At 38.1% G+C, this 24,428-nt stretch overlaps 1 protein-coding gene and 1 non-coding gene across 3 annotated transcripts in view; one reads left to right on the forward strand and one right to left on the reverse strand.

The window, feature by feature from the left end:
- Positions 1-15,442, forward strand: part of LOC106878721 (7SK snRNA methylphosphate capping enzyme) — a 47,623-nt gene extending 32,181 nt beyond the window's left edge. For both annotated transcript variants that reach the window (XM_089340936.1, XM_089340935.1), the window contains exons 3-5: positions 8,855-9,073; positions 11,562-11,685; positions 13,290-15,442. In XM_089340936.1, the coding sequence (XP_089197062.1) occupies positions 8,855-9,073; positions 11,562-11,685; positions 13,290-14,098 (1,152 nt within the window). In that variant the 3' untranslated portion in view covers positions 14,099-15,442. The remainder of the gene's footprint in view (positions 1-8,854; positions 9,074-11,561; positions 11,686-13,289) is intronic.
- A 4,454-nt stretch (positions 15,443-19,896) lies between these two features.
- On the reverse strand, positions 19,897-19,968 carry Trnam-cau (transfer RNA methionine (anticodon CAU)). The gene has a single exon. It is a non-coding gene; the product is annotated as a tRNA-Met (tRNA).
- Between the last annotated feature and the right edge of the window lie 4,460 nt (positions 19,969-24,428).

Consider the following 24,428-nt stretch of genomic DNA (forward strand, 5'->3'; position numbering starts at 1 on the left):
ACATGTGTGTGTGTGTATATATATATATATATATATATATATACACACACACAGAAACTATGTCTATGCATGTGTATACATGTTTGTGTATATGTGTGTGTGTCTATATATAGTCAGGAACTGTGTATACATGTGCGTGTGTGATAAATATATGTGTGTGTATATATATATATTTATGTATATATGTGTGTGTGTGTGTGTGTGTATATATGTATATATGTGTGTGCATATATTATATATTTATATATGTTTGTGTGTGCATATATATATATGTGTGTGTGTGTATATATCTATCTATATATGTGTGTGTGTGTGTGTGTGTGTGTATGTATGTATATATATATATATATATATATATATATATGCTTGTACACTCACCTCTGTTAATTCTAAGATCTATGATGATTACAGGAATAAGCATTGTTAATAATCAGTTAGATTCTCTGTGAAGGCAAATAAAATATAGATGAAGCTTTTTCGAGTTAAAGAATGTCGACGACTGTAATTTGGTGAAACTCTCTAAGTAGGGAAAGAGAAGTGTATTCTGAGAATTGAGTAGTGGAATCCCAGCATAATGTCTAGATTGAGGGACACATTTTACACACAAAACACATGGAGTTCCGAACTGGCTGCATTAAAATCACCTGTTTCCAACCCAATGTTTAGAGGGTTTAATCAAGGCATTTGGTTATCATCATCATCGTTTAATGTCTGCGTTCAATGCTGGCATGGGTTGGATGGTTTTACAGGAGCTGGCTAGGTAGAAGACTACCCAAGGCTACCATGTCTGTTTCGGCTTGGTTTTTATGGCTGGATGCCCTTCCTAACACCAACAACCCCACAGAGTGGCCCAAGTGCTTTTTACAAGGCACTAGCATAGGCGAGGTCAGTTTTGGCATGGTTTCTACGGCTGGGTGCCCTTCCTAACACCACCCAAACTGCAGAGTGGACTGAGTGCTGTTTACGTGGTACCAACACAGGCAAGGTCAGTTTTGGCATGGTAAGTTACAGTGGGGACTGAGAGAAAATAGGTTAAGAAACACTGCCATAAAGCATAGTTGTGTGGTTAAGAACCTTACTTTGCAGCCACATTGTTTCACATTTAGTCTCACTATTGAAGATACTTGCACCTTGGCAAGTATTTTCTGTAACTTTTAGCCAACCAATGCCTTGGTCCATCACGTGTGTTTTGTGTACAAGTGTATTTGTGTCTGCCTATCCATGTGTAAATGTCCTTATATTTGTCACCACCACCCCACTATCGTCACCACTTGGCAACGTGTATCAGTCTGTTCAACTAAAACTCTTCAAGGCAGTGCCTCAGCATGGCCACAGTCCAGTGACCGAAACAAGTAAAGAGATTAATTACTTTTACTTCCAACTGAAAGGTTCTGTCTTTCTTTGTTAGCCTATTGGAGTCTTCCTCTGCCCCCCCCCCCCCTCTCTCTCTCCCGACCAATTTTTTTATACACCACAGTGTTTTGTTTTTTGTTTTTTTGCTAAAACTCATAAGCAATAAAAATTTACTTAATGAACCCGAGAGCTTACTTTCATCTACTCTGGATCAATAAAATGAGCATCAAAAAAAAGAAAAAAAAGAAAGAAAGAAAATGCAGGTTGATGCAGTTACCTGTACCTGCAGCCATCTAGTGTTTCATCAACAGAAATCACTTTGCGTTTGTGAATAATACATGTTAATATCTTTATACGGTATTTGTTGTTAGCGTCTGACAAAATGCCTTGTGGTATTTGCTTCAGTTCTTTTAGTTTCTCTGTTCAAATCCTGCTGAGGACAGCTTTAGCCTTTTTGTCCTTCAGGGGTCGATAAAGTATCAGCCAAGTACTGGGGTTGATACAATTGATTGTGTGTGTGTGTCCCCCCCCTGCGCCCACCAGATTTCTGGTCTTGTGCTTATGTTAGAAATTATTATTTATTACTAGCTGACCACGTGCTGTCAATAATAATGGCTAATTGTAGTATTTTATATATCATCATCATCGTCGTTTGACATCCGCTTTCCATGCGAGCATGGGTTGGACAATAAATAAGATAAAAATAAAGTACATAATAACCACACATACACACATTCACATACTTACCTTGTACACGCACACACACAGTCGAAACGCTGATTTTTTTTATTCACCTCTTCCTTCCTAATTCATCTATCACCCCTTCCTTTCTTTCATTACTATTACTTCCTCTCACTCCCTCTCAGTCAGGGCTATTACTCTCACTACTTCTCCTTCACTGAATTACTATTTCTTTTCCTCGTCCACGTCCGACGTGATCCTGGACAAATATATAAAAACACTACGCTCATTATCATATTAGGAGATTATTATTATTAAGTCGGCAAGCTGGTAGAATCATTACTGTGCCACTGTATCTTAGTGGTTCGGCAAAAATGACTGATCGTATAAGTACTAGTCTTTAAAAAAAAAAGGGCCCTGGGCTCAATTTGTTCGACTGAAACCCTTCAAGGCAGTGCTCCAGCATGGCCACAGTCAAATGGCTGAAACAAGTAAAAAAATTTAAAAATGTAAAAAGCACTGGTGACGGTGCCTCATAAAAAGCACCGAGTACAGTCTGGAGTAGTTGGCATCAGGAAGGGCATCCAGCTGTTGAAATCAAACCAAAGCAGGCTATGGAACCTGGTGCGGCCCCAGGCCCTACCAGTTTCTGTCAAGCTGTCCAACCCATGCCAGCATGGAAAACACGTTTAATGATGATGATGATGATGATGATGATGATGATGATGCCATCATAGAAAAATGAACTTAGAAGTGAACAAACAACTGATTAGTCATGTACTAGAGTCAATTCAATCGACTATACACCCTCTGTACACACACACACACACACACACACACATTAGTGGCCTTGTGCCAAAGTTAGAAATTGTTATTTTTAAAATGTCTATTCTGATTTAATCTTCATTTTCAATTAAGATCATGAATTTTGCAACTTAATTTAACTTGATATAAATACATACACAGAAAGGAAAATGGTCAGTAATTTAAATTAGTAAATAAAAATGGATTTAATTACAAGAACATTCTTGTGTGTGTGTGTGTGTGTGTGTGTGTGTGTGAATGTGTTTGGAGGTGAATTAGTATTTAATCTACCTGTTTTGTATTCAAACCAGCCAGATCTGTCCTCTCGTACCTACTCTACAATGTCATTCTAAAAATAAAACAATCATATCAGTGAAATCTTGAAGCTACAAGGTAATGCATGATTAATTAGGAACAATGTGAATGGATTTGGTAAGAAGACCATCATTGTGTGTGTGCGTGTTCTCCACCACTGCTTGACAACCAGTATTGGCTAATTAATGTTCCTGTAACTTAGCAGTTCAGCAAAAGACATTGACAGGGGTTGATTAAATAAGTATCAGTTACGCACTGGGGTCAGTGCAATCGACTTAATCTCTTTGTTTGTCCCCTCTGTGTTTAGGTCCTTGTGGGCAATAAAGAAATAAATAATAATTATAATAATAATAATAATCCTTTCTGCTGAAGACGCAAGGTCTGAAATTTGGGGTAAGGGGACTTGTTGATTACATCAACCCAGTACTCCACTGGTACTTATTTTATTGACCCTGAAAGGATGAAAAGCAAAGTCGACTTCAGCGGAATTTGAACTCAGAACATCAACGTGGATATAATGCTACTGAGCATTTTGCCCAATGTGCTAATAATTCTGCCAGCTCACCACCTTAATAATAATAATAATAATAATAATAATAATAATAACAATAACAATAACAATAACAATAATAATAATAATAATAATAATATGGAAAAACTTTCAAAATACAAAGACCTGGAAATAGAGGTAACTCGAATGTGGAATCTAAAAACAGAGACAATTCCTATCATAGTAGGTGCCTTAGGTATAATAAAAAAATATTCAGACAAATACATAACAAAAACACCAGGACTTACAAATATATATAACATACAGAAAATTGCACTACTGGGTACTGCACACATCCTACGCAAAACACTTTCAATACAGTAACCATAAGAGCATCACAGCAAACCACAGCACATACCCAAGGCACAGAGAGCTGCGCTCGGTAGTGAAGTGAAAGCACGTTATAAAAATAAAACTACTGAACAATAATAATAATAATAATAATAATAATAATAATAATAATAATAATAATAATGCTTAATACAATGAATTCTGTCATATCCTTGCATATATTCAAAGCTGGCTGAGTGAAATTTTTTTGTTAGGGGCACATTGCAACATCATCAATGATAGAATAGAGGTCAGTAGGTTAGTGTTTTATTGACATGGTCAGCTGGAACCCTATATGTGTTGTAATTCAAGGTCTTTTTTTTTTTTTGTTCTCCTTTTTTTTCTGTTGGTAATGAGAAATTTATTGCACTTCCCTTCCCCTCTTTTTTATTTTTTTGCTTTTCTTATTCTTTTTCTCTTTTCTCATCTTAAAAGTTGTAACATTGAACAGTTTAGATTCAGTGGAAATGTTTGTAAAACAGTTTACTGTTCTCCTCTCATACTCGGTGATGTTGTTGTCGCCGCTGTTGTAGTCACTGACTTTGTGATGGTAATGAGATCCACCAGCATTCTGAAATTGGCAGATCCAAATCTCGACAAAAACTGCCTTGATCTATTAGAAGTGTGTGGGGGACGGATAGGCAGGTGGTTTGTATTGTTCAGTTTCCATCTACCAAATCCACTCACAAGGCTTTGGTAAAAATATACTTGCTTGAAGTGCCATACGGTGGAACTGAACCCAGAATCATATGGTTGGGAAGCAAACTTCACACCACAGCCACACTTGTGCCTATCAACTAAATTAAAAAAAACTCTGTTCAGTTTTATCAAGTAAGTCATGCCTGACTGCTTCATAGCTATGTATAGTGTTGTGTTGTTGGCACTCCATCGCTTACAACGTCAAGGGTTCCAGTTGATCCGATCAACGGAACAGCCTGCTCATGAAATTAACGTGCAAGTGGCTGAGCACTCCACAGATATACGTGTACCCTTAACGTAGTTCTTGGGGATATTCAGCATGACACAGTGTGACAAGGCTGACCCTTTGAAATACAGGCACAACAGAAACAAGAAGTAAGAGTGAAAGAAAGTTGTGGTGAAAGAGTACAGCAGGGTTCGCCACCATCCCTTGCCGGAGCCTCGTGGAGCTTTAGGTGTTTTCGCTCAATAAACACTCACAACTCCTGGTCTGGGAATCGAAACCGCGATCCTATGACCGCGAGTCCGCTGCCCTAATCACTGGGCCATTGCGCCTCCACGTATAGTGTAAGTCTTAAGTTAAAAGTACTGTTGAAACTAAGACGTTACAGTGAAACAACCCTGCTTTCTTCTGAACTTCAAAGAAGAGAGATGCACAAACAAAGTCATTTGAATTGTGCTGTTATTTGTTATTCAGAGTATAACAACCGAAACTCACTCTCGAAGTGAGTTGTCTTCATCATTTTAACATCCACTTTTCAAGCTCGCATGGATCAAGTGGAGTCTGTTGAGGTAGATTTTCTACAGCCTGGTGCCCTTCTCATTGCCAACCCTTACCTGTTTCTATGCAATGTAATATTTCCCCTTGGAATCAAACATGTTTCTGCGGAATATGGAAAAGGAATGACTCAGCTTATATGAAAGCCAGTGACATTCATTTACAACTAGCATGGACACAAACACACACACACATTTATGTATATATATATATATATATATATATATATATATATATATATATATATATATATATATATATATATATAAGGGGCATTAGTACAGAATAATGCCCCTTATATAAATTATAAACAAATAATTATATTCTTGGGAATAGAAATTTCCCTTATGAAGTTTTTTACACACTGGCTTCTTGATAAAATTCTTGTAAAAGATTGTTATCCCTTTTTGAATTTATTAACCAATATATATATATATATATATATATATATATATATATATATATATATATATATATATATATATAGGTACAGGCATAGTGGTGTAATAAGAAGTTTGCTTCTCAACCACATGTTTCTGGGTTCAGTCCCTCTATGTGTCACCTTGAGCTAGTATCTTCTGCTATAGCCTCAGGCCCACCAAAGCCTTGTGAGTGGATTTGGTAGATGGAAACTGAAAGAAGCCAGTTCTGTGTGTGTTTGTGCCTCCAATTGTTACACTTCCCTACTGAATTTCAAGATTAAAAGAACTGTGCATATTATTTTTATAAACAGTCTAATTATGATTCATCATTTATTTAGTTGAGCACAATGTGACCTTGCATATAATTACTGAGATTTATGCAGGAGAATAAATTACTGTATGTAATTTGGGGTGGCCATCTGCATGGAAAATAAGTCAAAGTTAGAAAACTTAAGATAAGTTTAAAGTAGCTAAACCACTTTAAAAAAAATTTTTTTTTTTAAACTTTTTTTGTACCCACCTACTTGAAACTGTCCCTGGTTCTATGATGTGAATTCCCTGTTTTAAATGATCTTTGATCAGAAATTCATGCTAATTTATGTTCTAAATGCTAGCTTCACTCTTTAGTATCTAAACTGATCATATCTAGCCTAAATATTCTGTTTTATGTTTAAACCAACCAGATACAGCCTCTCACACCTACACTACAGTGCCTGTCTAAAATCTTTTAACGTTTAAACTAACCATATCCAGCCAAAATACTCTTGTTTTATGTTCGAAGTAACCAGATCCAGCCCCTCACACCTACCCTACAATGTTCTAAAAATAAAACGATCACATCATTGCACTCTCAAAGTTACAAGATTGTTGTTGTTGTTGTTGTTGTTGTTGGCACTCCGTCGCTTACGACGTCGAGGGTTCCAGTTGATCCGATCAACGGAACAGCCTGCTCGTGAAATTAACGTGCAAGTGGCTGAGCACTCCACAGACACGTGTACCCTTAATGTAGTTCTCGGGGATATTCAACGTGACACAGTGTGACAAGGCTGACCCTTTGAATTACAGGCACAACAGAAACAGGAAGTAAGAGTGAGAGAAAGTTGTGGTGGAAGAGTACAGCAGGGTTCGCCACCATCCCCTGCCAGAGCCTTGTGGGGCTTTAAGTATTTTCGCTCAATAAACACTCAAAACGCCCGGTCTGGAAATCGAAACCGCGATCCTATGACCGCGAGTCCGCTGCCCTAACCACTGGGCCATTGCGCCTCCAAGATAATGCATGGTTAATTCAAAACAATGAGAATAAATAAGTATTACATTTAATGCTAAATGTTAAAGCTGTTTGTTGCTCTCGCTTCATGGTGTTGAAGTCATCACTAACCTCAGATAAATTCAACCCCATGAAACGAGATAGGCATCATCATGTATGGAGCTGACCAAGTCCACCAGCGCTCTCTGTTGCTAGTGGTCCTGTGGCATCAAGCCTCTGCAGATCTTTCCCCGATCATGTTCAGCCATCTCGTGCATGGCAGGGTTAATAACAACAAAATTATTTTAATAAATTCATTATTTTTCAAAAATTAATTGAAGCAGACTGGATGTTTCAACAGAACCATGTTAGTAACAAAATGGTTAAACAGACGTAAATGCATTATATATTTTCTTTGCACTCAGAGAATAATAGATTGACCTGAAATATTTGACGGTTTGTCGTCCACTAGAAGACAAGTATTTCCTCATTCCTCTCTTCAGGAAGAGAACTAAGCCACAATGGGCTAGACCTAATTTGCATAATATGGAAACTAGCTTGGTTGTTACTACTATATTCTGGTTTGTGCTTGACTTAGCTTAATTTTATCTTTTACTTGTTTTAGTCTTTGGACTGTGGCCATGCTGGGGCACCGATTTTAAGGTTTTAGTCGCAGAAACTGACCCCTGCACTTATTCTTAAGCCTGGTTCTTATGTCTGTCTCTTACCACATCACTGAGTTACAGGAACATAAACAAACCAACAGCTATCAGGTGGTGGTAGGAGACAAACACAACACAAAGGCACACATAGACATATATTCTTTTATTTGTTAGTCATTTAACTGTGGCCATGCTGGAGCACCGCCTTGAAAGATTTTAGTTTTTTAAGCCTAGTACTTATTCTATTGGTTTCTTTTGCCAAACTGCTGAGTTACAGGGATGTAAATACATACACAGATGCACACACACACACACACACACACACACACACACATACACATACGACAGGCTTCTTTCAGTTTCTGTCTACTAAATCCACTCACAAGGCTTTGTTCAGTCCGAGGCTATAGTAGAAGACATTTGCCTAAAGTGACACACAGTGGGACTGAACCCAGAGCCAAGCTTTGAGCTTGCGGTTGCTGTTTTAAACTCAATAACTGGCCATTGTGCCTTTTACGGAGTCCGCTCGTATCACAAGCTTTCACAAATTGTGGTTTCTCTCCCGCCTCCTTTCTCCCAAGTCTTGAGGTCCTGTAAATAGGGCATGGACAATGTATTTCGCCCTTTAACTCTTAAATAAAATGTCTTTTGTAGATTTTGTTATAGCATAGTTGAGCAGGTCTTTCGACGATTACTGCGAAGCCATCACCAACACCTCCACCGTCTTCGCGTTTTTGCTCCGGAGATATCATGGAACTTTTCTATTTCTATTTATATTAATTCTCCAAGTTAAGTTTGTAATTTTGTGAGAAATGAGGATTCATTTATTAGTCTGGGAAGGGCATACTGCATTGATTTTTCCTTTAAAGAAAAATACAATAAGGAATTCAAGTTCGGTGATGATGGGGGCGTTGCAAAACGGGAGCTAACTCTGCATTTAAAAGTTACCTCCCTTACATATCATGACAGTTTATTTTGTTTTTTAATCATGTTTCTTTGTTCATTTTCTTTCAGGGCAACTACGTGCCAGAAAATGACGATTTTCTTGATTTGCAAAAAGCAGACTATGATTTGATTTTGGCCATGAGTTTGACTAAATGGATTCATCTAAACTGGGGAGACGCTGGCTTGAAGAGATCTTTCCGTAGAATGTACCGACAACTAAAACCCGGAGGAAAGCTCATTTTAGAACCACAAGCTTGGGGCTCCTATAAAAAACGCAAATGGATATCGGTAAGTCCCTTTCCTTTTTTCTTCGCTTCCTCTTTTTTTTTTTTTTTTTTGTAATTTTGTTTCTGAATTCGTGTTGAATCAGATTTTTGTTGTATCTTGGGACGGTCATTAGGCCAATAATAATAATAAATATATACACTGGTTAGATTCCATTCTTTTATTATTCATAAATTGGTTAGTTATTTAACCAACCAACTAATCGATTGTTAGATTAATCATTAAGTTTAATAAGTCAATCAGCTTTTTAAGTCCTTTTCTTGCTATTCACAACTTCTTCAATGGCATACTCCTTCTACACTAGGTCAGCTTCAAGTCTTTCAGCATGGTTTCATTTAATACATCAATGCCTTGTTATAATTGTTTTCTCTCTTATTTGCCGTAGAAGATGACTGTTATCAGTTGAAATTGCGTATATATATATATATATATATATATATATATATACTCTTCAAAACGCCTGTGTTAGAATGGGGGTAGCTGATGAAGGAAAATGTTCTCTATGTGGCCTCTGTGTGTGTGTTCTCTGGTTATTATTATTTTTTTGTCTGTGTTTTGTTTGCAATATCCTGTACCCAGATATGCACCTATATATACAGGTAGACGTAGGTATGCACATACCTGTACGTATATATGCATATACTCATTTATTATTTGTTATATTTATATATATATGTATATATATATATATATTTGTGTGAAGTCTCTTTTTCTTTTCTTTTCCTCTCTCACTATCTTACCTCTCCATTGCTTCTTCTGTCTCTGCCCTCCACCACGTTTTTCTCTCCCACCTCCTCTCCTTTTCTCTTTTCAATTCCCTTTTTTCGCTCGACCGGTGACTTGGCCAGTCATACTTCTCCCACGCTCTCACATTCTTTACTTCCAACCAGAAAAAAAAAAAAAAAAAAAGAAATTGATTTTGTGAATGAAACAAATTTATAAACCGAGAGTGTTTGCTTGGAAAGCGCAAAAAACTATTGTAATAATAATAGAAATAACTATATGAAAACTCATTAAGGCCATCAGAACTCTTATTAATACATGTTTATAAAACTTATCACTTAAACGCTAGAGAGCTGTACCTCCCAATAGTACCTCTTTATGGATAGCTGTACCTCCCAGTGGTAACTATCTATAGGTAAAGTAGGTACAACCTTGACCTTTTTGGTACCTACTTAGAAGTAAGAGTCATGTGTCTCTCGAAAGACTCAGTACAGTACCTGTAAGCTAATTCTTCAATAATTTACGTGTAATAATATCTGTAAGAATACCGGTAAAAATACCTGTAATCATGTTTAGAACAAACCTGTAAGCTAATTCTTCAATAATTTACGTGTAATAATATCTGTAAGAATACCGGTAAAAATACCTGTAAAAATACCTGTAAGCATGTTTAGAACAAACCTGTAAGCTAATTCTTTAATAACTACTAAATCAGTTGAGCTAAAGTTTTCCATGTTTTTCTTTTTACTTCATGGAAGTTTCCAGAACCAGTTGATATTGCTACAAAAAGTCTAAATCAAATTTTTAAAGATCTCCTACGCCAGTGGCATGTAAAAAGCACCATCTGAACATGACTGGTGGCACGTAAAAGCACCATCCAAACGTGGGTCAATGCCAGCCTCCTCTGGCCCCTGTGCTGGTGGCATGTAAAAAGCATCCGCTACACTCTTGGAGTGGTTGGCGTTAGGAAGGGCATCCAGCTGTAGAAACACTGCCAGATCAGATTGGAGCCTGGTGCAGCTTCCTGGCTTCCCAGACCCCAGTCGAACTGTCCAACCCATGCCAGCATGGAAAGCGGACGTTAAACGATGATGATGATGAAAAGTTCATTTTTCCACCATTCACTCAGATGTGTGTCAGTCTTAGGATCTCATCAGTGAAGAGTTCTTTTCATCTTTCCATTTCCTATTTGCAGTCCTATAGGACATTCTCCATTACATTACTTATATACAAGTCTTGTCTCAGTGTATCACGACCTTTATTTTGTTTATATATTTTACATTTATACCTGTGTCATATTTGTTTCTGTCGCATTCATCAACATTCGCTTAATATTGGCTAGAGAAATATTGAGCTTTGTTTTTAATGACCAGTTGATCTAGCAAGCGGGGCTTCGTATCAGTGAGGGGGGGGGGCATTGATGCTGTCTAGTGGTAGGCCCCGAAACGGCGCGCATTCTCTCCTGATGACCCCATACACTTGCTGGCTTCCGGTATGCGGAGTTCTCGAATGGTTGCACTTGCATATGTGAGTTGTTTGCAAGACAGCGATGCACTGTTGACGCCACCAAAAATGAATAATATTATCATTAAAGGCGTGAAATTGTAATGATTTGTTTTTTTTTTTGACGATAACTAACAAGGAATGAGCATGACCATGTCTTGTGACTTTTCCTTTGTTGTGCTTCTGTTTAATTTTTGAAACTTATTTCTTTAAACTATATTTTGGACAAGTTGATTATTTCTAACAATTTTGTTTGTTCTTTCAGGAAAACATTCGGAAAAACTTCCAGAATATACATTTAAAACCTGACAATTTTGCAGAATATCTAATTGAACAAATTGGTTTTTCACGTTACGAAGTCATAGACGTCCCTTTCAACCAGGCAAAAGGTAAGCTTCAGTGTGTGATATACAAGTCTGGTATGTTGCTTTGAAGTTTAGTTGTGGGCAACTGATATATTACTTAGAGATAATGATTTGGGAATTTTTCATTCAGGAAGGGTTAGGAAGGGCATCAATCTGTAGAAACTCTGCCAAATCAGATTGGAGCCTGGTGTAGCCATCTGGTTTTCACCAGTCCTCAGTCAAATCGTCCAACCCATGCTAGCATGGAAAGCGGACGTTAAACGATGATGATGATCATCATCATCATATCATCATAGGTGCAGCCATAGCTGTGTGGTAAGAAGTTCACTTCCTCACCACATGGTTCCAGGTTCAGTCCGATAGCGTGGCACCTTGGGCAAGTGTTTTCTACAATAACCACCTCAGGCCAACCAAAGCCTTGTGAGTGGATTTGGTAGAGAGAAACAGAAAGTGGCCTATTGTGTGTGTGTGTGTGTGTGTGTGTGTGTTAGTTCCCCACGGCTACTTGGCAACCAGTGTTGATGTGTTTATGTCCCTGTAACTTAGCAGATCAGCAAAAGAGACCAATAAGATAAGTTCCAGGCTTAAAACGAAGTAGATTGATTTGTTCAACTAAAATCCTAGTCATAAATATGTGTGAAATTGTGGTGGTAGGTGATGGCAGTGATAGAATGAGTTGCAGGCTTAAAAAATAAGTACTGGAGATTTTCCTCAGTCATCCCCAGCCATCTGGTGCATGGCTTGCCACAAGGCCTCTTCCAGCCCACAACTATTGCGTTAACTTGCTTGCAGTCCTGTGCCAGCCCCTCTGCATCCTCCAAGGTGAAGTCGAACCTCTGGAGATTTTCCCCAGTCATGCCCAACTATCTGGTGCAGGGATTGCCACAAGGTCTCTTCCAGCCCACAGCTGTTGTGTTGAATGAGAGTAAAGCCCTGGAAGGATGATCTAGCAGGAGACGGAGGACATGTCTGTACCTACTCACAATTAAATGGACACTTAAAGAAAAATTAACAAGATCATGGGGACATGCTACCAAGAAATGACAGTAGTCTGTATTAATTTTCTTTTTATATGCCAAGAAATATACATTCTTTTATATTTGCTAAGTAGCTCTCTCTTCATTGCTTCAGCAAGTATAGTAAAGTTTATACTTTAAGACTGGAACACATCCATAGTTCTTAAGGCGCATGACTCAGTAGTTACAGTTTTGAGCTCACAGTCATGAGGTAGTGAGTTCAATTCCTGGACCGGGCTGTGTGTTGTGTTCTTGAGCAAGACACTTTATTTCATGTTGCTCCAGTTTGCTCAGCTGTCGAAATGAGTTGCAACATCACTGATGCCAAGCTGTATTGGCCTTTGCTTTTCACTTGGACAACATCGGTGGTGTGGAGGGGGAGACTGGTATGCATGAGCGACTGCAGGTCTACCAAAAAAACAACTTTGCCTGGACTTGTGCCTCGGAGTGTAACTTTCTAGGTGCAATCTCATGGTCATTCATGACCGAAGGGTGTCTTTACTCTTTACCATAAGAATGAACAATATTAGTCAATAATGAGTTCTTTATCTCCTTAGCTTTTTGCATTGAATATTTTAATTATTTTGATATTTTGTTTTCTTTCCTTTTTAGGTTTCCAACGGCCAATTTTCCTCTTTCACAAAGATCCTCTCCCCTCATCATCACTTCTTTCATACCATGGTGAGATTAACGCTCAAGAGACATCCAGTGCTGGAGTGAGTTCATCTGCTACAGCTGGCCAGGAATGTGAAATGTATGATGCCACAAAAAGCTCTATGACAATTACAGAGCAGTCGACAGCGCCATCTAGCGGATCTTCTAATGAGTGCGGAAACAAAATCCTCAATCTACGTGGAGCTGCTTCAGCTGGCCAGGAATCCGAAATGTATGATATCACGAAAGGCTCCGTTACGAGTACAGAGCAATCATCAGCATCATTTAGTGGACCTTCTAATGAATGTGAAAATACGACCCCTTCTGCTACAGACATTTCTAGCTCCCTACTTTTAACCACACATTCTACCCGCGTTCAAAATAACGAGACCGACAAAGTCTCGCAAGGTCTGCTCAAATCTCCTTTACCGTCAGCAGAACCAAAGTCAACAACACCATTTTCTTCCTCTGCTACTACTTATCTCTCTTCTTCGTCATCGTCAGCATCAGCAGCAACAGCCCCAGCAGCAGCATCGTCGCCATCATCCACATTGTCATCATCATCATTACCACCACCACCACCACCACCACCACCACCATCACCATCATCATCATCATCATTGCAAACCACTCTTTCGTCTACATCAGTGTCTTCAGTGTTGATATCATCATCTACCATCACCGCCACTACTAACAACAGCAACCACATCGACAATGATACCTCCTCCTCCTCTTCCACCTCTCTTTTAAATTCTACGGACATCTGAAAGGGGGAAAGCAACCCTTTAAACTAAGAGATCAATGAACATTAAATTTTTGAGAAAAAATTTTTTTTTAACCTCTCTTTCCATCTCTCTTTCATTCTCACTCACTCACTCTCTCTCTCTCTCTCTCTCTCTCTCAGAACATTTTCTTTAATTTTATTTTTGAAATGTTACAAATTTTAATCTATATTTTTTTTTTTTCTCCTTGATCTGTTTGAAATTTTATTGTTAGTTGTTCCAGTTAGCATGGCCTTCCTGCCACCTCTCTCTCTCTCTCTCTCTCTCTCTCCCTCCCCTTCTCTTTTATATACTTAACATCTCATTCTTTCGATCTCCCACTCTTTACATTGCTTTCTCTCTCCCTCCCTCTCTCTCTCTCTCTCTCAATTATATTACAGCAAGCTGGGTTTAAGTAACAAAGGCAGCTACGTGAATATCCTTGGAGCAAACTTATGTTGGCTGACACAGGAGTTTTTGGATGTTGTTCTACTTCCTTTCCTACTGCCAGATGATTCAAATCTTCAATTTCTCCTGTTTAAGAAATCTGTCTTTCTACCCCTTCCCTGCCCAACCCAAAGAGTTTAACACTCAAAAGATTTAAAGAAACAGGATTAAGATTCTTAAATCTGACGAAAGAAAACCTGTCTGTAATTTCGTTCATCAAAGATTCACAGCCAAAAATAGTGTATTTTTCTTTCTCTTTTCTTTTTTTTTTCTTTTTTTTTTTTCAGTTCCATGTTGGTTACAAGTTTAATTATTAATATTTACCAGTTATATAAGGTGGTGAGCTGGCAGAATTGTTAGCACATTAAGCAAAATGCTTTGCAGCATTTCGTCCATCTTCATGTTCTGAGTTCAAATTCCGCCAGGGTTAACTTTGACTTTCATCCTTCCGGTGGGGTCAATGAAACCAGTACCAGTTGACCAACTGGGGTCAATGTAATCAAATTACCACCTTCCCTGAAATTACTGGTATTGTGCAAAAATTTAAAATCAATATGTACCAGTTATGTACAATCTTAATTTTAATTATTTTCTTTTCATCCCTTTCAAATAATTTCCCCTTATGCCTGAATAAGCCATTCTGATGTTTTTCTTTCAATGCTCTATGCAAGAAGTAAGCTCCCAGAGAGCCTAGTTGGTGACCCCCTGCCCTCCTCTTTCAGTTCTCCTGTTGAAGCCATTTCGCTTCAGGACACGACTGTCTTTCAGAAGGATATGAACATTACACCATTCCATTTGTCCTTCATTATAAACCTGAGGCCTTGTGCACATGTAAGAAATCATCATTATTGTTGTTGTTGTTGTTATGGCAGTACATATAATAAAATTGGAATGATGCAGAAATTGTTATTATTGTTATTATTGTTGATCTATTGTCATTTAAGTGTCAAGCTGGCAGAACCAGTTGTTGGGCTCAATACTTAGTGGCATTTCCTCCAACTATTTATGTTCTGAATTCAAATTCTGCCAAGGTCAGCTTTCCTTTTCAGGTGCAATAAAATAAAGTACCAGTTGAGTGCTGGGGTGAATGTAATCGATTTCACTCTTCCCTGAAAATTGATAGCCTTGTTTCAAAATTAGAAAGAATTATTATACAGGGTAGGCCAAAAGACATGCTTTGATTTTTCTAAAATTGAATAGAATAATGATGAATACAGACATACATGATGGGCAAAATGAATAATAATAGTAATAATAAATAATAATGTGGTATAAATTAAATTTTGAATGTTTCGGTGCATGACTTTTGGCCTACTCTGTATTTTTATTATTGTTATTATTATTATTAGTAGTAGTAGTAGTACATATTCATCATTAATAATGAGGTGGCGAGCTGAAAGAATCATTAATGCCATGAACAAAATGCATAAGAGGTATTTCTTCCAACTCTACATTTTGGGTTCAAATTCCACCAAGATCAATTTTACCTTTCAGGTGCGATAAAATAACGTACCAGTTGTATACTGAGGTCAATGTAATCAACTTGTCCCCTCCCCTGAAAATTGATGGGCTTGTGCCACAACTAGTAAGAATTGTTGTTGTTGTTGCTGCTTATACATCATCATTGTTAATAAGATAGCAAGCTGACAGAATTGTTAGTGCCATGACCAAAATGCTTAGAGGTATTTTTTTTCCAGCTCTTTAGATTTTAAGTTCAAATTCTATCAAAGTCAACTTTGCCTTCCATCCTCTGAGGCTCAGTTAAAATATACGAATCGAACACTGAGGTCATCATCATCATTTAACGTCCCCTTTCCATGCTAGCATGGGTTGGACGATTTGACTGAGGACTGGTGAGCCAGATGGCCACACCAGGCTCCAATCAGATTTGGCAGAGTTTCTACAGCTGGATGCCCTTCCTAACGCCAACCACTCCAAGAGTATAGTGGGTGCTTTTACATGCCACCTGGCACGAAGGCCAGTCAAGCGGTACTGGCAACAGCCACGCTCAAAATTGTGTATTTTACGTGCCACCTGCACAGGAGCCAGTCCAGCGGTACTGGCAACGATCTCTCTCGAATGTCTTTTCACGTGCCACTGGCACAAGTGCTTGGAAGCAGTGTAATGTAATTACCCTCTACCTTAAAAAAGCTTATTGGCCTTGTCCCAAAATTTAAAATGATGCGTGTGAGTTAATATTGATTCATGAAGAATGGTTAATGGTAGGAGTGAGAGACCAATACATGCCATCAGAGTGACACCAGGGTGCAAATATATGAAGTCTAATATACCCATCATGACTACCCATCTGATAAGGGTACACCAAGAACATGCATCACAACCATATGTGCATGGCATGTTGATGTCATATCAAGATGAACAGCGCATGACTTTGCAGGTGGAGTCCAGTTAGAATTCTCTTCAGGTCGAGTAGCCCCTTCCTGCTCAAAAGGTCCGTGAATAAGGTTTAAGGATGATGAATAAAACGCCCATGTTTCTAGGGATTCAGACCCCAAAGAAGTCTTCCCAACACATGGCTATGATGCTTCCCCCAACTACTCTGAGATGCACATATTGTCAGCCAGTAAGGGACATGCTTGACTACTCAACAAAGCTATGGTCCACTCAAGATGCCATGCGTGTGACTAAGAAGTCAACTTCTTAATCACATAGCCAAAGATGACAATTTGTTCTCCTCCTCCTCCTCCTCTGCAATCCTAACAGGGCCCCCACCATACAACATTAGACAATCAACTTAACTTCTGTCAACTTGCAATGCCAAGCGTTTCATTAAGTATTTAAGCTGGACTCTTAATCCTAAGTGGTTTGCTTCACTTCTAGAATAAACAACAAACATACTAGGAGTGTTTGATGACAGACTCGTGTTGTTTAAAAACAGAGTGGGTGCTGGCATGGCTGTCTAGCTAAGGTGTCTACTATGCAACCAAATAGTTTCCAAGTTCAGATCCACTGTCCTTTATCTTATTCTTTACTTGTTTGGGGCATTTGACTGTGGCCATGCTGGAGCACTCCCTCGAAGGGTTTTAATGGGACAAATCAACTCCTGGCCCTTTTTTTTCTTGTAAATCTGATATTTATTCTGTTGTCTCAAGCTACTGCTATCTAGCACCTTCGGATGATCTCTACACAACTGCTACTCAACACCCCTACCACGGCCAGACTACCTCTATTATATGTCTTGGGAGATCCTACTTCTTCGCTTGGAGGCATCGACACAACATATTCTATCAGTCAGTCTCTTATGCCAAGCTACTAAGTTACAGAGATGTAAACACACCAACACCTGTTGTCAAGCAATGGTGAAGGACAAACACAGACATAGAGTCACAGATATATATCGAACATGGTTGATGCCAGTGTTACCTGACTGACTCCTGTGCTGGGGGCATGTAAAAGGTACCCACTACACTCTCAGAGTGGTTGGTGTTAGGAAGGGCATCCAGCTCTCGAAACCTTGCCAGATCATGGAAAGTGGATGTTAAACGATGACGATGACAACGATTATCTATCATGATACTGCAAAAACAGATTTGTTACAAAGAAAAATTTATCATCTCTGGGAAGCATGTGCAACACTGAAGCACAGCATACCTACACAAGTGTATCTCCGTTTGATTTGTTTCCTCACAACTTTCAAAAAAATGAGAAATTTTTATATGAAATTTTTTACATAGGCATAGGAGTGGCTGTGTGGTAAGTAGCTTGCTTACGAACCACATGGTTCAGTCCCACTGCATAACACCTTGGGCAAGTGTCTTCTACTATAGCCTCGGGCTGACCAAAGCCTTGTGAGTGGATTTGGTAGACGGAAACTGAAAGAAGCCCGTCGTATATATGTATATATATATATATACATATATATATATATGTTTGTGTGTCTGTGTTTGTCCCCCCACCATCGCTTGACAACCGATGCTGGTGTGTTTAGGTCTCCATAATCTAGCGGTTCGGCAAAAGAGACCGATAGAATAAGTACTAGGCTTCCAAAGAATAAGTGCTGGGGTCGATTTGCTCGACTAAAGGCGGTGCTCCAGCATGGCCGCAGTCAAATGACTGAAACAAGTAAAAGAGTGAAAGAGTAAATGCATATCAGATGATGTAGATTCTGATTATCCAGGAATTTAAAGTACAAAAAGAAAAAGAAGAAAAGAGAAAATTTGGTGGTTGTACATATCACATTACATATCTACTTAATTAAACTTGACGTTTTGAGAGAAATTATGTGACGTGTCAGTATGAATGTATGCTTGACCAGCAATTATTATTTACTTTATTTTTTTTTACATTTAATTCCAGTCGAATTCTTTTTTAAGCATCCTATATCACTCCTCATAACTTTTTTATTTTTTGGAATTTTCAGAAAATTTTTTACAAATTTGTTTTACACACAGGAATTCATGATTATTCAAACAAAAAATTTTTTTTTTTTTTTTGTGATTTAAGGGCGATTTAGCTGTTGTTTCAGCACATCTCACGACCACCTGATATCTTCCTCGTTTCTTTGTCACACTGATGTTTTTCAATATTTTTTTTCTTCATAAACACATATAATGGAATAATAATGCACCAGGGGTGACCCATTGCTGGACTGAATCAAAAAATTCGGACTGCTTATATTTTAAACAATGATTTTTAGAAAATTCGAGAAAGAATGGAACTTTTAGGATTTAGGAGTGGGGTGAGCGCTAAATAAATTTTTTTAATGATTAAAAAAAAATTATAGTATGAATTACCGCGTGGAGAACACCAAATTCGCACTTTTCTGAAAATTCCAAAAATAAAAGAGTTATAGGGGGTGCTTAAACCAGAATTCCGCCAAAACTCCGCGGAAAATTTCATTAAAAATTATGAGGAATCAAAATCACAGAGGGCTTAACCGCACCCGAAATATGAGAGTCTCACGGGAACTAAACCTATATCTAATTCTGGTGAAGGTAAAGAATACGCACACCCAAAGTTTTGGGTTAAGGTTACACCGAAAGCGAGTGGTGTGCGTATTCTTTACCTCCACCGCAATTCTTTCCTGTAAAATACAGTTAAAAACTTGTGCTTGTTCATAGCGGACAATCGGTAGGAAAGCAGTCAAGAATTGCGTTAGGTTTAAAAATAGATGCAATTAATTTCTTGTATATGTGTAAAATTCTGGACGTATACGGAAGGAGGGAATGAAAACTTGTTCTCTCAGTGTCAGTTGAAGTCGATCGAAAATTTTTGTGTATAGAATATTTTAGAATTATAAAAAAAAAGCAATCTCCATTAGCAGTGAAGTGCTACATATGAAATAGATATAAGTATATAAAAAAAATTTGGTGAACAAAAACAAAAAAAAATACCGTTAGCAGAGCGTAGTTTCGATCTACGGACCTCTGGGTTATGGGCCCAGCACGCTTCCACTGCGCCACTCTGCTACTACAAAATCCGAATGTCTAATTTAGCTATATATAGCTATTAAAGATAATATTACTGTTTCGTCTTATAAAGCAAGTAGCATGACGGAGTTAATCATTTCGCATGATTCCCCGTTTTCACAGCAATGTGGTGAACACAAAGCTATTGACATATTTAATGATTCGGTCAATTATATTTATTCACATATTCAAGTTTCAATTTATACGTTTTCTCACCTCCTAGTCACCCACGTGTACGTATGATCTTTCAATCGTTTTTCCTTTATGCCGACAAGGCAACTAAAATCGCTAAGTAATTAAGGAAGTATAGAGTACTACTACTTGCTAATGAAGTCTCCAAAATCCTTTATATATATGTATATATATTATCTTTATCTTATGATATTTACTTTGTATTATATTATACTCATTTATTGTGCTTTTTAATTATTAATTTTTCTATATGTGACAGTGGATTTTCATTGATGAGTTCATGAACCTTGGTTCTTTTCCCTAAAACTATATATATATATATATATATATATATATATATATATATAAGTAAACATCAAAACAATAATTTAAAGTAATGTTGAAGTTAATGTGTAAAATACGATCACAAAACAGTTTTGTTTGAATAAGTATGTCATCCCCCGCGACTTTTGTTTCCTCACAACTTTCAGAAAAATGGATATTTTTTAATAAAATTTTTTACAAATATTTCTCAGATAGTATAGATGGTGATCTATTACGATTATACCAGAATTTAATGAGGAAAAAATCATTGATGGGCGCGCAACACATATACTGACACACTACACGTCAGAAATTTTGAAAAAAATAATATAAGTTTCGTTTTGAAGATATGTAATGTGTCACTATGTATATGTTGGAGCCCACCAATTTTTTTTTTTTTTTTCGTTTTAATCCCCTATATAATCCTAATCTACATCCTTTGAAAGGTGTTTGTAGAAAATTACGTTAATAATAACTATTTTTTTTTATTTCCGAAAGTTATGAGGAAACAAGAATTCGTGATGGGGTGATCATATTTGTACTCTTTTACTCTTTTATTTGTTTCAGTCATTTGACTGCGGTCATGCTGGAGCACCGCCTTTAGTCGAGAAAATCGACCCCAGGACTTATTCTTTGTAAGCCTAGTACTTATTCTATCGGTCTCTTTTTGCCGAACCGCTAAGTTACGGGGACGTAAACACACCAGCATCGGTTGTCAAGCGATGCTGGAAGGACAAACACAGACGCACAAACACACATACATATACATATATACGACTGGCTTCTTTCAGTTTCCGTCGACCAAATCCACTCACAAGGCTTTGGTCGGCCCGAGGCTATAGTAAAAGACACTTACCCAAGGTGCCACGCAGTGGGACTGAACCGAGAACCATGTGGTTGGCGTTATAACCGTGACCATCACGTCTTTTAAAAACGTTTCAAATGCGTTCCATCCATGATTATCTCGCGTTCCAAATGTGGCCATCACGTCCTCTAAATCCAGATTTCCATCACGTCACACCTTCCTATTTAAAAAAAACAACAAAAAACACATTGGATAATGTACTCTGGGTCATATGCGATACACGAAAAGTCATAAAGCAGGATGATTATAAGTAGAATGCTTTTTGGTAACAGGTTTACAGCATCAGAGCCGATCTAGATTAGCAGCAAACTCATCCCAGCCAACGAGGAATTTTCTACACAAGGGGTTCTCGACCATTTTAAAAAAATTTATGGATCCCTTTGGTTGCTATTTTATTTTGGTGGACTCCCATTGCCATTCAATGTTTAAAAACTTCTTTCAAAATTCCTTATTTTGCTTTTCTTACATTAACTTGTGTAGGCTGCAATTTGTAAAATGTTAGAGAAAGAAACCTAGCTGTTTCTTGCAATACATACCAATACATACATCTAATGCAAATTTTTTCAGGGCCCTTAAGATACTATTGTAGATCCCCAATTTATTATCTTGTTGCGTGGACTTCCAAAAATCTTTACATAGACCCTCAGGGGTAATATGGATCCCGGTTGAGAATCACTGCTCCACACGATCACGTAGAAATAAAATAATGAAGAAACTCGTCTGCAGATTTATATGTAGTAGACGTACACCTTCTAATTCATTTAAATTTTAATTGATCGGTCTATTGCATTGTAGTTGTTGTTGTTACAGGTGTTTAACCCATGGTCAGCCTTGTTCCAGCAGAGCTCTGTGATAGAAAAGCAGTTCAGTAACGATATTACTGTTGTTTCTAGCAGACCACGTAGAGAGGATTCGGTATTACTTATGGAAGTGTCTCCTTCCCACCGCCGCCACCGCCGCCGCCTTTGTTTCCCCATGACTTTCTAAAAAAAAGTTATGTTGGGAAAAGTTCTGCATTTTTTTTCAAGAATTTCGGATATTTTCCTGCTCCCCTCCCCCGTCCGTTTCCGTTTAATTTTGCCCAGGAAAAATTCTCTGAACGAAATCTTTGTGCAAAGATAAGAACAATGCTCATATGTATTTCTCTCATTATTATTGCTGGCAAATTCTGGACAAAATGCTTAGTGATATTTCTTCCGGCTTCGTATTCTGAGTTCAAATGCCGCCATGGTTGACTTTGCCTTTCATCCTTTTTATAGTCGATAAAATAAATACCAATTTAGCACTGGGGTCGATGTAATTGATTAACATAATTAGTATGTGTGCCTTCAGTTTGCCGCCATCGGGCACCCAGAAAATATATATATTGCCTACAACAGATCCAAAAGTGGTGCCGCCCCCATAAAAAATGTCACCCGGGGCAGACCGCTCCCCTCTAGCTATGCTAGTGATTGACTTACCCCCTTTTTCTAAAAATTGCTGGCCTTGTACCAAAATAAGAAATTATCATTAAATTAGCAAATTCAAGAGTTGGATAAAATGCTTAGTGGCGTTTCTCTGGAAATATACTGAGTCCAAATGTCATTGAGGTTGACTTTGCCTTTCTTCGTTTTGGGGTTATATTCTTTTACTTTTCTTTTACTTGTTTCAGTCATTTGACTGCGGCCATGCCGGAGCACCGCCTTTAGTCGAACAAATCGACCCCAGGACTTATTCTCTGTAAGCCTAGTACTTATTCTATCGGTCTCTCATTTGCCGAACCGCTATGTTACGGGGACGTAAACACACCAGCATCGGTTGTCAAGCGATGGTGGGGGGGACAAACACAGACACAAACACATACATACATATATATATATATATTTATATATATATATATATATACACACACACACACACACACACATAAATATATATACATATATACAATGAGCTTCTTTCAGTTTCCGTCCACCAAATCCACCCACAAGGCTTTGGTTGGCCTGAGGCTATAGTAAAAGACATTTTCCCAAGGTGCCACGCAGTGGGACTGAACCCGGAACCATGTGGTTGGTAAGCAAGCTACTTACCACACAACCACTCCTGGGGGGAGGGGTCAATGTAATTGACTTAACCCATTCCCCTAAAAATTGCTGGCCTACTGCCAAAACAAGAGATTATTGTTAAACTGGCAAATTCGAGCATTGAACAAAATGCTTAGAAGAATAGAACTGCAATCAATTGGCTACTGGGGATCAATGTAATAGACTTACCCCACTACCATAAAAATTATTGTTCTAGTGCCAAAAATAAGAAAGGATTATTAATTACACTGGAAGATTTTTCAGAAAGAAAAAAATATACGTAAGTTAAATATTGGAGGCAGGGATGATTCGAAATGTCTCCCCAACTTCTATGTTTTATCTAGATAATTGTACACTACAGCTTTTAAAACACTTAAAGTTTATCACTGGAAAATTTCATTAAAAAAATATGCATTTGTGGCTTGGAAGTTTACTTCACAGCCATGTAGTAACAGGTTCAGTCCCACTGTGCAGCACCTTGGGCAAATGTCTTCTACTACAGTCCTGTGGCGTTTGAGACGTTTGGCGGGACTGAGTGACTAACCGCGAAGTTCTTGTCATCGTTGGCAGCTCGCCTCACCGAGTGGTCAGGTGATGCCCGTGAGAGCGCTTGGCTTCTCCAACGGCTTAGCCTCGCCATCATCCATGCTGGCTTGCTTCAGTGGGTTCCGTTGAACCTTGTGCTGTGCAACGAATTGAAGCACTTGGTGCTGCATTGATGTTTTTTTTTGTCTTTCTTCTCTTTTCTTTTGTCTCTCCTCTTTTTCTCCCCCCCCCCCCCGTCCCACTATTTTCTTTTCATTTCTCCTTCTTTTGTGAGAACTCGTATTACGGAAGAATCATGGCTATTGTTTTAGGATTTGTATTTTAATGTGGTTTTGTATTATTCATATATCGTATACATACATGAATGCAAATAAAATCAATATCTTGTGAATGAATTTGGTACATGGAAACCCATCCTCTGTGTGTCTTTGTGTTTGTTCCCTACAACAGCTTAACAACCTTTGTTGGTTCATTTACATCCCTGTAAATTA

This window comes from Octopus bimaculoides, chromosome 24 (genome assembly GCF_046866305.1).
Source record: "Octopus bimaculoides isolate indiv1 chromosome 24, ASM4686630v1, whole genome shotgun sequence".
Lineage (NCBI taxonomy): Eukaryota > Metazoa > Mollusca > Cephalopoda > Octopoda > Octopodidae > Octopus > Octopus bimaculoides.